This window comes from Neolamprologus multifasciatus, chromosome 1 (genome assembly GCF_963576455.1).
Source record: "Neolamprologus multifasciatus chromosome 1, fNeoMul1.2, whole genome shotgun sequence".
NCBI lineage: Eukaryota > Metazoa > Chordata > Actinopteri > Cichliformes > Cichlidae > Neolamprologus > Neolamprologus multifasciatus.
In genome coordinates, this window is record NC_140439.1 from 19762069 (window position 1) to 19777432 (window position 15364).

At 42.6% G+C, this 15364-nt stretch overlaps 1 protein-coding gene across 1 annotated transcript in view; it reads right to left on the minus strand.

Annotated features, from left to right (window-relative positions):
* The window catches only part of sbf2 (SET binding factor 2), a 111467-nt gene that overhangs the window by 12383 nt on the left and 83720 nt on the right, over nt 1–15364 (minus strand). The window contains exons 31-37 of the mRNA XM_085163075.1: nt 14501–14575; nt 12106–12284; nt 10244–10420; nt 9692–9793; nt 6251–6436; nt 5062–5188; nt 4625–4752 (exon numbers count right to left, since the gene is read on the minus strand). Of these exons, the coding sequence (XP_085019201.1) occupies nt 4625–4752; nt 5062–5188; nt 6251–6436; nt 9692–9793; nt 10244–10420; nt 12106–12284; nt 14501–14575 (974 nt within the window). The remainder of the gene's footprint in view (nt 1–4624; nt 4753–5061; nt 5189–6250; nt 6437–9691; nt 9794–10243; nt 10421–12105; nt 12285–14500; nt 14576–15364) is intronic.

The following is a 15364-nucleotide window of genomic DNA, read 5'->3' on the forward strand; positions in this document are numbered from 1 at the left end:
CTGTCCAGGGTGTACCCCGCCTCTCGCCCTATGACAGCTGGGATAGGCTCCAGCGTCCCCCGCGACCCTGAAAAGGAGAAGCGGAAGCGAATGGATGGATGGATGAGATCAAGTTATGGTCTTCATAAACTTGGGTGTCTGCACCAGCAGCTCGCCTGTTGATGCAACAACAATTCCCCATCAGCCTTTCATGTTTTCTTAAGAGGTTCTAGAAATTATCAGTAGAGTTTGCTTCCCTCTGTTCCAGAGTTTGTGGGCATAAACTAGGGCTACGTCCACACTAGCCCGGATAGATTTGAAAACCGAGTTTTCGTCTGAAAACATTCCACGTCCACACTAGCGTTTTAAGTCGTTTTCACAGAGTTGTGTGTCCACATTAAACGACCGAAAACGCATGCGCAAAAGCGAGTGAGAATTAAAGAATTTGAAGAAAAGCTACCTGGAGCATGTACAAACTCAAATTAATCTTTTTTAGGGCTGTCAAAATTGACAGCAATCAAAACAACTGCTGTATAATGCTCTCCGCTATCTTTGTTTAATTGGCCACATGACTGCATCACATGACTAAAATGCGTCATCGTTTTAGAAAGTCTGCGTTTTCGAGTGTCCATACTGCAACGGCACAGCTCCGTTTTGAAATGTATGCGTTTTCGAGAGCGTTTCCAAAACGCTGCGTTTTTCCTTGAGGAAAACGCCGTCTCAGTGTGGACCTCCCGTCCACACTGAGACGGGAGACGGGAGGTGGACGGGAGGTCCACACTGAGACGGTCCAAACGAAAACGCATTAGTGTGGACATAGCCCAGGAAAGCTGCATCACTGACAGGTTAGCGGTGCAGAGATTAAAGAAGATTCAAGACCATTTAGGATTTAATATACACATGGGAGGATTTTTAAATCAACTCTGTAGGATACTTGAAGCCAACATAGCGCTGCTAAAACTCAACTTGTGTGTTTAGTTTGTATGAAGTCTGGATACGCAGCAGTATGCTGACCCTGGAAAGTCCAACAATCTACTGTGGCAACATAATGTGTAATGACTGTCTCCTTGGTGCTTTCCTATGATGATACTCAACTTGAGATCAAAATCAGCAAATGATAAACAAAATAATCTGACTGTTCAGTCTCTGTAGTTAATAAGTGTCAACTCCAAACTCACGTTGGCCACTGTAACCAAATTCTTGGTCATATATTAGGTTATTCTTTAAACATTAGTGAAAAGTCCGTTTTCCAAGATTTATATTAAAAAAATGTCCGAAACAAATTCTTTGCTGAACTTTATTTCATCTGGTCCGGCTGTGAACAGCCAAACAGCCAACCTTTGGTCTGACGAGAAAAACAAAGAAATGTTTTCACCCTGATTCCCTTTGTTTCGGACAGACTTTCAGACCAAGCATGGGAAGCGGACCAAAAGCTGAAAACCAGGTCATCAGACTGGTTATCCACATTAAAATGACACATAATGTTCACTTTGGCAACAATGTGGGCGAAGACCTATTAGGTGTGTGCAAGTTTTACTAAAATCTGACCGATACTTGAACAGGAGGAGTAGCTTCTTGGAAAACTGTCTGGAAAAGGAAGTAGCACAGCTTGAATGAAGACCCATTGTGTACAAATTTAATTAAATTTTGACCAATCCTCTGTGAGGAGGAGCGTCTTTTCACGACACCCCATTCCAGGTGTAGATGCTATGAATGTTTCTCTATAAACAGAGTATCTTTAAAATGTTTTATTCATTGAGAAGTTGACAAATCACCATGACATCCACACCCAGACTCTAACCTGTCGCTGTCAATGAGAGCAGGATGGAGGTACATAGTGTAACCACCTGTGGAGTCCCTCAGCCTCCTGGTAGATACACAGATGGTATGAATTTCAAACTCTTATGTCGGGTCGTTCTCGACTTAGTGCATTCACAAACTTGGGTGTTGATGTGGGTCGCTAATTTCATCTGCCCGCCTACCTAGGTTGACGACATTGCCCCATGAGCCTTAAGCGAACACAACTAAACTAAACATATTTTAGGTGTGAAAATCAACCTTCATCAGCGAAAATGTTGGACCATGAAGCTTTCTTGGTGTCTACTGACTGTAGTCCAGGCTTCAGGCAGTTGTGATATTAAAATGATCCTTTCACGTTGGCGCCTTGAACTAGCGATGGTGATGGCAAAGAAACGTTCCACTTTCCGCAGATGAAATGAACTCAGTGTTTTAGCCTCAAAAACTCTGACAATAAATCATTCAGCTCAGAGGAGCCAAAACATCCAAGTGTAGCACGTTTGAGCGTTGCGTACTTTAAAAATAAAATATCATTATAAACATGTTTGATCAGTGCACAGGCTACAAGATAGGACAGGTGAACGATTTGCCGTGAGTACTCAGGATTTGGCTGGAACATTTGTTTTCAGTCAGCTACACGGCAGAATTTTATTATTAACACCGTTCAACCTTGAAACACTAATCCTCATCTTATTTTTGTATATTTATGTTTGCATGTGGTGTAACCACAGACCTACAGATGACGAGGATTTCTTTGGTGAGGAGATCTGATCCAGTTCTCAGTGTGTCACGTCATTTACAGGAACTTTGTTTTTCTATCAGTCTCTGAAGAAAATATAAACTAAAGGTCAACAATACCATAGTTACCGATTAAAGTTTTGCTTACATGTGACAGTAGCTTTCCAACATTTTCCATCATTCCATTAAGGGAACAAGGCTCCAGTCACAGGACTACAGACTCGTCTACAAGCATCTGGTTGCTGAGAAAATGCTGGGAAAACGATTCTAAAGCACCAGACATGCAGCCCTGCAGCCCCTTAGCAACCAAATGTCACCAGGGAAAAACATGTATTCCACAAACAGCTGGCAAACACCTCCTTGTGATTGGTTTGGCTTCTTGCACCCTGCTGCCATCTTAGTTTGCACAAAGTGACGGACTTGTCTACAAACACCGTCCCCAGCTGCTCTCCGACCCGAAACTGTGACACAAACCAGGAATGGAGACCATTTGACTTCAAAGTAAAAACATGTTGGCTGCAGCACTGAGGAGCAACTTTTACTTTGAAGGCAAACCTGTTGCTCAGGAGGTAGAGCAGGTCATCTACTAATTGGAAGGTTGTTGGTGGTTTGATCCCTGGTTTCTGCTCCAGTCTGCATTAATACGTTTCCCGGGGCCATACTGAACCCCAAATTGATCTCACATGCATTCAATGGAGTGTGACTGTTAGACAGAAAGCACTTAGGCTTAAAAGGTGCTTGAATAAAGGAGGCAGGTTGTATAAAGTGCTGTTATACAACCCGTTCCATGTACCATTTCTTGTTAGCATCGCACTTGCTCGGCTAGTAGTTAACGTTTATTGGCAGACAAACATGAAAAACTACAGGCAATTGTGGCAATCTGTTAGCAACCTAAGCAGGTGAGATTTGAGGGTGATTTGCTTACGTTTGCTGTCAAAGTAAATGGTAAAGTGTTAAATGGTCTGGTTCTTGTACAGAGCTTTTTATCAGCACATGAGCACTAACAATGCTTTCTCTTATTTACACACACATTCATACAAGCACTTTTTTCTACATCCAAGTACCTTCTATCTAATATTTACACACACTCCAATAAATGCATAGGGAGCAACTCAGGGTTCAGTACATTGCCCAAGAATACTTTGGCATGCAAACTGGAGCAACCAGGGATTGAACCACTAACCTTGGATGACCTGCTCCAGGAACCGTTGCCAACCAGAGAATACACAGTTCCCTAGCAACTGGTGGCTGCGATCCAATCCAATACGGCAAATAAGCCTCGAGCAATGTTCGTGCGATGCCACGTGGAGGTAGAGGAATCACTGACCCGTATTTTATCCTGCAGTGGGTGAAGTATCCTGATCATTTATATCAGGGGTGTCAAACTCATTTTACTTCACATTCAGCCCACTTTGATCTTAAACTGGTCAGACCAGTGAAACTCACCTTTCTCTTGGTGTAAAGCACTTTAACTACGCATTTAACCCATTGAAGTATCTTATATACAAACAAACAAATAGATTTTAAAGAAAAGCGTGTCAATACGACTCTTTGGGCTTAAATTGTAAGAAATAAATGTGCAAATTGACACAAAAAGTTCTGTTAGCTCATGCATACACTGTCCTATAATTATGTATGTTTCTGATGTAAACCAATTGTAACAAGCATACATTTCTATAGCAGACAGTAAAAAAGCAGGAACTGTCTGTCATTTAATTGTTTATCTATGGTTTGTTTGACACCCCAGATTTACATGGTAAAGTAAGGTGAGAACATTTTTAAGTAGCCTAATCAAATATTTTAAAGCTTTCCAGCTTTTATATCTGGACCCTCCTCGAATACTTTAAATGATTCATAGTTCATAATGAGCCTACACTCGGTGCTCGTCTTCTTTTAAGACCAGTTTCACTTTTTCTGATTGGTTGGCCTTCACAAACAGAAGTTTAGGAGAGCAGGTGTGTGACACTGCTGTCCTCATAGTCATGTTATGTTCATGCTGAAGGCTCTGGCTACTAAACATCCTTCTCTGGATCCACAGCTGCACGAATCAGCTGTAGCTGCCTGATGTATAGGTTAAGGCGAAGGACAGACAGCTGAAGGAAACACTCACTTCATTCTCAGAGGGGCTGTACAGATAGTTGAAGAAGATGGGACTCCTCCGGTGCATCCTGTTGATGCAATCCCAGATACAGATGCCTCTCCGGGCCTGCTTATCACCCTTATCCTCAAACAACAAGCCTGCAAAGAAACACACAGGGTAAGCTGACGAGGATGTGAAGCCATTACTGTTTTGACTTATGTAACAGCTTCCTGGGTAGCTGTGTGCATTCATATCAGAGATCTAGTTTCCTTTATTTACAGTGACAGAAAAGCCAGAATCTTGCTACCCAGGGAAGTGGTGTTGACGAAGAGGGGCCAAGAATCTTTTCAAATCAATAAAATTGTTGTGACTGTTAAGGAAACCACCATAGGTTCATAATTCTGTGTAACAAAGCATTTTTAGAGAAGAAGAGAATAAAAGATCCCCTCTGGTTAAAGGACACTGACCGTGTTCCAAGCGCTCGTAGTCAGAGTCCAACAGGAAGTTCTTGAAGCGGTTAGAGATGTGATGATAAGCCAGGAACTTCAGATAATACTGATTAAACTCAAACTCCAGAGGATGCTGCTCCAAAATCTGCAAGGATATGAAAAGATGGATAAAGACAGTTAGAAGGAGGTCAGCGTGTGGGCGACAGCTGCATCGTGTCCCCGTGTAGCGACTTCGCATCTATCCAGTGTATAAATGACCAATCGGAAACAGGAAAGAACCTCTCCCGCCTCTGTGAGGGCAAAGGTCAGTGATATCATCGCCGTCAGACACACAGACACAGCCAGCATGACTGCTGCTCCACGGTTCCCATCCAGCGGCGCGAGGTGGCCAATCACGGTGTCGAAAATTTGAGGCCACCTGGGTCTGCTGGCAAAAACAACAGCTGTTTTGGAGATGAGGCACTTCTATTTTGAGCTCTTGTCCGAATCCCCTGCTTCATCCCTCGTTTATAGCTCTCCAGACCCCCGGGTTCCTGCCAAACCGTCTTAGCTGCCAAGCCTTCAGTTTCAAAAGACAAATGCCGAAACTATGTGTTGATGTAAGTGTATGGGAGTGGGCCTGTGTGACCCGAGGAGACACAAAAAACCCCCCACTGCACTCTGTAAAGTTAGTATTTCAGAACAGACCCGGTTCTCCGGAAATCATCTGTGTGTGTGTTTCATTCTTAACTTGAGCCCCCTCTCCCCCTAGCCCACTCCCCCAAATCCTAAAGCACACCCAAGCCTTCCTAGAGACTCTCAATCCCGAAAAAACTGTAATCTTCCACATGCGGCTGTAAACAAGCACTAAAATGTGAAGAAATGCCGAAACACGTGAACACATACATACAGCTCAATGCTGATCACTGTACTCATGGAGCATCTGTGCAGCAGCCTCGCTGCTCACTCACCGAGTCCAATATGTTGTTGTGATTACACGTCCCGTGTTGGAAAGTGCTAAACTAAAACAATGCACCATTACTGACAGCAGAATTGTTCGCTTTGACCCCTCGCTCACCTTTTCACTTTTCGAGGAATGTGATGAGGTCACGAACAAGCAATGAATGACATCCAGTCATGAGGGGAAAAGTGGAGAAGAGTCACGTAGCAGGGGCAGAGATCAGGGGTTCAGCGTACCTGTGGCACCTATGGCAGAAGTGAGACTCACCTGGTGCACACAGTCCAGGAATTGGAGGAAGATGGGCGTAAAGCCGCTACCCTGGCTGCTGGGGCTCAGGTTGCTCCTCTGGCTGAACTTGTGGCCGAAAGACAACCATTCTTTCTCCAAAAGGACCTGAAAACCCTCAAGAGTCCGGTAGAAAGGATCGCTCAGGAGCTGCACCAAGGACACGACCTGCCGAGAGGAAGAGAGAAGGTGGCTAAGGAAAAACCCTCAATACACAAGTTCAACTTAAATGAAAACAAACACCCTGCAGTGTAAGAGCATGTTGTTCACATCACAGATAACTCTGGGATTAGTGGACAACCTGCCCTATCATCTGAGCCAGAGCTGCTCCTCTGGAAATATTGAGAAATAAACACATTTTATGAACGTTTTGTGTGATGCATTTAGCCTTTCTTAGTAAGTAAGAAAAATTGATCATCAGCCAAACATATGGCAGCAACTCAGTGCATTTAGGCATGTAGTAAAGATGCCCTGCTGAAGTTCAAACAAAGCATCGGAAGTGGGTGAAAGGGTATTTTAAATGACTCAGAGCAGCGTAGTTGTTACTGTTAGACGCGTTGATCTGAGTATTTCAGAAACTGCTGATCTACTGCAAGTTTCCTAAACGACCATCTCAAGAGTTTACAGAGAATTTTTCCAAAAGGAGAAAAATCTTCAGTAAGTGGAAGTGTGTGATAATGTACAGTAACCCGAATAACTGCTTGTTAAAAAAAAAAGGCATGCAAAAGGTCATCCTTATATAACATCTCACACTTCGAAGTGGAGTGGCTACAGCAGCAGAAGACCACACCGGGTGCTGCTCCTCTCAGATAAGAACAGGAAACTAAAGCTACAGTTCAGACTGGAAAAACATGACTGGTGCGATGTCTCGATTGGGTATGAATTTTGCAGTAAAAACGTGAAAGCACGGATCCATCCTGCCTTGCCTTCAGGCTGGTGATTTAATGGTGTGGAGGGAATTTTCTTAGTGCACTTTGGCCCCTTCATGCCAGCGGGATGGATCTGCAGCTGATAAATCTGCAGGAAGTGTGTGATGCTATCATGTCAATATGGACCAAAATCACCAGTACCTTGTTGAATTTATGACATGAACAATCTGAAGGTAAAAGAAATAGGTATAGCTAAAATTCAGATTTCTATTGTGTTTATTGTATCTGCTAGCATACAGACTGATCAGCCACAAAGGAGAGGAACCCTCATTCCCTCGTATGCTGCTTTAACAGGTACCTCCCACTACAACATCCTCCCCGATGACTGCAGCCTCTTCTAGCAGGACACTGCGCCTCACCACAGACACTAATAAAGGAGGTCTAAGTGGTGATCCCACCTTTAATCTTGGGTTGTTCTGGTGGCATGAAGGGCGCCTGATGGCTTTAATGCTGTGCCCTGATTTGCCAAGTACCAACCAACCTACAACACGACCTACTTTTATTTAATATTTTTATCATATATAAGTTAAAACCCTTACATTGTGATAAATCAGCTGTTGAAACATCTTATTACTAAAGTAAAGTGGCAGCTGTTTCACCACATCTGTGCATATCTTTAGTTTTTTCCACTTGTCATGGATGGTTGCAATTTAACACACTTTAGTTTAAAAAAAAAAATCTGGATGGCATGATTTTGCTTTCTATCCCGCCCTAAAAATCTAAAAATGACCCTTCATCTGACAGTGCAATGTTAAAATGATCATCTGCTATCAATAACATTTATATAACGCTGGAGCTTCAGGCACACTTGAGCTCACTCCACGAAACACCAGTTGAGAATCGCTTGTCTACACATGCAATCTGGTTGGCCCACTTCCCTGCCCGCGTCTTCTCCAAGACGGCTAATGAGCCCTGACGCGTGTGGAATGAGCGGGAAGAACAGTGTATGGTTTCCCCGTGGGTTTACAAGAACATCCAGCCCTGAGTGGTAGAAAAAGCCCCCCGCAACCCAGCAATGAAATGAGCCCCCCTGCAACAGACTGAAGAGTGGATTTAAAAAGCGAGCGTGGAATAAGAGGGGAGGGCGTATAAAGGCAGAAGATAGGAAGAAGAAACCGAAAAAAAGAAAGAAGCATTCAGAAAGGCAGCGAGGATGGTTCTGCATCCTGCCTGCTGGGTGTCTATGGTCGATCTGGACCTGGCGAGTTGGAGCCGGTGGCCCGTGGAGAAAGATGCTCTGGGCCGAAACACGTGCCCCTGCTATAAGGGATCCACAAATTATACTTTTAAACAGCAGCTCAGGGCTGCACAAACCCCATAAACACATCTGAGGGACACACACTTGCAACACCAAAAATGTGGACTTTAGCAGGTCAGCATGGAAAATATGAGCTCAGAGAGCAAACATGTGAAGAAAAGCAGAGTTTAGAAGCGAACGGACACCGAGAATTGAGCAGGATCTAAACAAACTATGAGTTTTCATGAATTAAATCAGCACAAATCAATGACATAAGGCCTCGAGACTTCAAACATTTTCACTTTATCAACCCAATCGGATCCACCAGTCAGTAAACTGAGTGAAACGTCCAGAAGAATCAGGTGCAGTCTGAACGGATGCCGTGGGTGTCCGTGGGGAATCCTTAAAAATGTGATCAATATCCAAAAATCACATTTGTTACAAATGTGTTTTTTTGCTTTCAGTCTTAATTTGTGAGTCTAGAATCACAGCAGGAGATACATAAGAAGTTCAGAGGTACCCTCTCCCCCTCACATTTAGCCTCTTTTTAAAAAGGAGACTCCAAAGCACTGAAGCACTTTGTTCATCAGAGTCAAAGAGACAATATTGCCGTAATATTGCAAAACACACTGATTAATAGCTCAGCTGTATAAAGTGCTTTGAGTAGAGCACTCAGGTGGAGTAGAAAAACGCTAAATTAGAATGAGTCCATTCAGAATATGAATTGAGATTATAAGTAGTACTTTTGAATGATCTCTAGTTTGCCGTGATTGCAGAAGGGTTAATGGCATTCAAAATACTCGCCCTGTGTTTAGCGGTTTGAATGGACTGTGCGGCTGCATCTGGATCCTTTTTACACCCATGAGTTTGCATTTCTGCATTTCTTGCGCTTCTTTTCATCCTCGCTGAATACTTTGTCTCCACTTTAGTGCAGATGAAGGCTGATAATGAGAGATGCTCACCCTGATGGGGATCTTTCACTGGTTGGGCAAATATGTAAACCACTACACTTGAAAACAAATGTTAAAAGTTACTCGTAATAAAGTAAACGGTCACCTATTTTCTGTTAGTAATTAAACTTTAATAACAACTTTTTAAACTCCAGCTTGTATCTAGAAAATTGATATCTGTGGAAAAATACCTAAAGGACAAATCTTGCACCGTTTTAAACCTCCCTCTGGATATTTTGCCCTTCTTCACATCTGTCCTGTTTTCTTTATGTATTTTTTATAAATGGCGTTGGTGCATTTTTCTCACTTGTGTGGTAATGTCCCAGCCGTCCTCCAGGCTGAGCAGAACAGATGAGCCACTGTCCATAAGCTCCACCAGAAATAGCGCCAGCTGCAGGATCTTCTGAAGCTGCGGGAGGCCAACATATGTGCATGTGAACAAATATACTAAACACAGACCCAACATTTATCCTCTCTGTGCATATACTGCCATGTTTGGTCTGCCAGTAGACTGCCTTCTTGTTTCTCACAGATAGCATTTGTCAACCGTGTGGAATATGTTCAATTTAAGGCCGCTGGGGGTCAATCAGATAAACAACAAGATAAGGGGGTCTCCTCTCACTGCATCCCTGTAAATCTGTTTCTCTTGGGAAAATGGCTTCAGAGAGGATTTAAATAATTTATCCATTATGTGAATCTGATACACAGGATGAAGAGAAAGAGTGGACCGATGGGTCATTCTCACACGCTTTTAAGAGTCAGACTCCTGACATTAGATCAGGATGGTTTCTAGACCTGAATGCTGTCTGTTTGCAGATCATAAAAATGGTATGCTTTGTGTGTTTCACCTGTGTTTTACCTGCTGGATCCATTCGGAGTCTTCCAAGGCTTTGAGGAAGGAGTCCTCCGAGTCAGACGAGGTGGCGCTTGGAGCACAGGCCCTCAGCAGTTTTTTAAAAGCAGCTTTCACCTGCCGTGTGTCTGCAAAGTCCACTGGCACCAGCTCACAGTTCAGAGAGGAGTCCACTCGGAGGCCCTGCAGACAGAGGAATGCATATTTCAACTAAGAGAAAAATGCAACAGTGTGCGCAAAGTACAAAAAACAGATACAGCACGACACTAAAAACGCTGCTTTATATCAAAGTTAAAGGAAATAAAACAGCTCATTTCAGGGACCGTGGATGAACTGAGGTGCTGAGCGGAGCCCAGTGTGTAATAGATAAGAAATTATAAAGCTGCGAATCGTGCAAAACTGCAGAAGCGCAACATGTTTTTAGTCGACACGGCTCCCTCGGCATGCTTTCAACGGTGTGTGAAATATGTTTCTTGATGCGTGAATGAAAAATAGAGAAACAAACTGAACTGTGTGACGCACTCGTGCACTGTCCTGCACTGTGGTGGACTTCGCCTCGCATTTATAGACTTGCCTTTAACCTCTTGCATGCTGTAACTGTTAAAGGAGGGGAGCAGTGCTGACGTCAGTGGCTTCTCCTGCAGATCAGAAGTCACTCTACTTGTGTCTTTTGGATGAAAGAACAGCTAGCCAAGCAGAGATTGCAGACAAGGACACGGGTAGCTGCACACTCCACAGGCGAGAAGTCATTCCTGTTACAGATCTGTGAAGTCTGCACGGAGCCTCGCGCTCACCGCCTGATGACAAAATTTACGTCATTTGGACCCAAAAACAACACCAGCAGACTTTCAGACGCCAAAACTATAACACACCTCTCAGAGGCTTCGTATTACAAGTTGTACTGGCACAGGTGAGTCTTTGTAATTGTAGGCTTTTGGTAAACTGATTGAGTCATCCCAGCAAAGGTACTATTTCACTGAATCAGCACACTTGGATTAAAAAAAGTGAAAACTGCATAAATGTATAAGATTAAGTGTTTCTGCGAGTTTAAACACAAACCGTTTCATCAGATGTGCTAGTTTTTGACTTTCTCCTTATAATTCCACATGAATTAAACCAACATTTATCCTTTGATACATCAAACTATTCCTGTGCAAGACAACCTGGCCTGAAAACTCCAGACAAACGGCAATGTTTTACAAATCCATTTTACAGCAAGTAGCATGAGCTAGAAAACCCGTGTCTTGATGCATGCCAATAATCCAGGTAAGGAAAGTTAATCTGTTCCTGTGAACTGCAGCGTTTTCAGTGAGAGAAACTGTTCATCCACTCATCCAGGTGGACTTTGGTAAGACTCGGCAGATCCCCCTTAATCTTAAACAGCACAGCCTCATTGTCAAAATCTCTGATCAACGGCCTACGAATACTATTGACAGAGACTTGTGGCATCACAGGTGAAAAGATGGTTCAGTGATGGTTCTACGTCACTGAACCATCCATTAACTCCACCTCTACAGACTTTACAACATTTATGTTGACTCAGAAATGTTTAATTTAACTATATTTTGACTGCTGGGTCTCTGTTAAAAGTGGTGTTCTACTGGACTTCATTATACCCATTTACACATCTACTACACCACCACCCAATAAAAACATAATTTAACACATATGACAGTGTAAGAAACATTATAGGTTTCATAAAACTAATGGAAGAAACAGATGCACGGGGATTGCACAAGGCTGTGCAGAAGGTTTGTGCAGGTGTACGCCATAAAGAGGGCCACTGAGAGGCAAATAAAACGATATACTACAACAACTCATAGCAAACATGTCCTCTCAGTCTCCGGCCGCTTTGTTTGCATTCTCACCCTTAGATGTGACTTTTCCCCGAAGATGTAAAGGGCTGCTTGATGTTTGAGGAGTTGAGCCTGCAGACTGTGGCTCCCTGCAGGGGGTGCCAGATCCTTCCCTGCTAGTCTGGCACCCACGTCGGCTGCCAGCGGATGCTGACCGAGTCTGCTGCTGGAGCGCAGGCTGGCCCACATGCCTGCAAACACACACACACACACACGCGAACAGAAGTCACACACACACATGCATGAGCCGGCTAGTTCGAATGCCAGAGATGTACACATGCTGTCAAACAAACTAAGACCGAATGATGAACAGCGCATGACATGCGAGCTACGTTTACATGCACAGCAGTACAACGGGTATTATGTAAACACCTTCATTCCTTCAGTCCATGAACAAAGCGACTGCTCTGAGAGTCGGATGTGCTGGGATATTAGAAACAGAAGTTGCTGGAATTTTTAGCAAGTCAACAAGTCTAGATGGTGTTTCTCTGAAAACAGCATGCAACGCCTTCCAAGCAGCATGAACCACTGCCAGAAGGACGTGATTTTTCACAATAATCAGTTTCAGGCCTTTTTCGGTTGCACTTGCGGAGTTATCAAACCACAACTGTCAGCTACTGTAGCCGGGTCAATTATACAAGAGCATAAATTGGTGAAGTTTCAGCGACGCCTTCATTCAGCACGTTTAAACCAACGGGCTTCGTAATTAAAGTTTACAACACAAGCTGTCCGTTTTCTTTTCCTTCAGATAAGATCAGCAATGTAACTGTTCCCACCTGACTGACATACCTGCTGACTGTTGGTTAGACTTTTTATGATTGAGAGATTAACAGGAAATCAAACAACGTCATCACCACTGCTGGGGTGGTCACTTCTGAAATGTAATAGTTTCCAGATAGTCTGCTTGGCAACTTTTTAAATCAAATTAGTGAAAAATAAAAGTTAATTTCTATTTGATTATCTTAAAAATGTCTCCTCATTAAGCTGCAGTTAAATAAGCTTTGCCCAAAGTTAGAACAGTAATTCTAAATGATTATTTTTTCCAGGCTTAAGATGAAACATAATAAAAAGTACTGCTCTTGTCCTTGACGCGGCTAGCTCGTTTTGACTCTGGTTGCCCAGAACAACGAGCACAGATTTGACCAACAGACAGAAGGTGATGGAAATCTTAAACCTTAGTAAATACTACTAAACATGAATGAATGAATACAGCCCAGATGTTCAGATGTAAACCCTGTAAACAGATTGTGCATTTTCATACGCAAGCAAGGGCCATGAAAAGAGCTCCACTGACAAAATGATTTTGCTTTAATTAGATTTAGTTTATTTTATATGTTCGAAAATAACAATAGGAGCACAGAATAGGAAGCCCCAAAATATTGGCCACTGCTGCCGTTGGCGGTGGATTTCCAGGTGATTGTGGGCCACATACTTCAATCTAAAGTGGGTCAGACCTGTGAAATTCTCCTTCCTTTCAGTGTAAAGAAGTTTAACTACACATTTAATCCCTGAGGTATCTTAATGTGAGATAAAAGAACTGCAAGTTCAACACTATGTCTAAGAGTTATGAAGAAATGCTGCTGTAGAAAACGAGCGCTTATTTATTTACTAAGAAGTAATTGTGCGAAATTACAGAAAAACTTCTGGTAGGTCCCAGAAAGCCCTCTTAATTATAAAACAGAAACTTTTTGTTAATTCACAGAAAATGCTCTCTTTTTAAAAAAAATGTGGGCCTATTGTGACAAAAACTAAATTATATTTCTGTATCAGATAGCAACAGGGTCTTTTCTGTCATTTAATTTTAATGTAATTTTTCAAAATCATTGAATGGGCTGGATTGGATTTTTAATCCGGACCTTATGTTTGACACCCCTGCTGTATGATGTTGTGCTCAAATTTGGAGAGAAAAGTATAAAAACCATCATTAACCCCACATTTGTTCTATATAAGCGCACTTCCAATTTAAACTACACATAACTAGTTGCTCACACACCACTTGTCTAAACATGCAAAATATCTAAGAATTGTCATCTCAGATCTTTACTCGTCAACTAAATCCTACTCCTTTGGGTCAGGCTTACATAATATTCAAGCTGTTTATTACACTGCAGGATCATGGGGGCCTCATTTTGTGTGATTCACATTTGTTGTGCCCCCCCCCCCCAGACTTAACTTGCCGCTGACTGACCACAGTTAGTCCTGCTGAGCCAACACATTAACAATGGAAAAGACCACATTAGAGCCACCACTTCGGTTTGTGAAAAACCACAGCTGAGGGGTTTGCAGCACAGTGCACGGTGACGCTCGGCGCAGTTAGTGAGCATTTGCGTAGGTTAGGAGTGTTAAAGAAGACGAGAGGTGCTGTTATGAGTGCTGGCAGAGGAGAGAAGGAACAATATCACTATACCTTGATTGGGGATTTTCTCCTTACTGGCAGGCTTTTGGTTTGAGTGAGTGAACAGTTTATCTCTGTACTCAAGCACTGGGTGGATGTTTTGTCGAGGAGACAGGGCGAGGGGGTATGGAAAACACAAATCACGTCAACATCAAATGAACCAACACGACCACCTATCCTACTGAAGATTTCAGATTACAGACTAAAACATGCAAATGAGGATCGGCCTTTATTTATTCTGAATGATTGAGTGAATGATGGTTGCATGCATGAATAAGATTGTTTGTGGTTTGGTTATAAATGATGGCGTGAAGACAAAAGGCTCGTATTTAAGCTTGTTTTTTGGGGCTTTTGCAGATAACACATGCAAATAAAACAGTAATTAATTCACATTAAGTTCAAGGCACAGTTTTGGATGGCAAATCCTCTGGATCTTAAGAGCAGACGTTACATAGTGATGGGTTAAGTAAAACCTTGTGTCATCCTTTTAGGGCATTTAAAAAAAAGAAGAAAAAAAAGATGACTCAAAGTTTCAGCGACGCCTTAAAACATTTGACCTTCATCTGACTAACACGTCGGACACTTTGTTTTCGAGAAATCACATTCCAGTTCGAGCACTCATCGCTATGTGTCAGCTTTGACGGTACATTAAGCTTTTATTTGATAAGTTACAATAATGCTAACGTGGCAAGAAATACGGGTCACAGTTAATGCAGTTAATGTAGCCCCAAGTTTCTCTTATGAGATATAAATCCTTAAATTTCACATAATTACATTTCTTCAAGTTGAAATTGGATGCATGTTTATAGCTATAAGGTACAGATGGCCCCAAAGATAACCAGCAAATAGCTGCTTGATACTTTCAGTCTGGGGGAG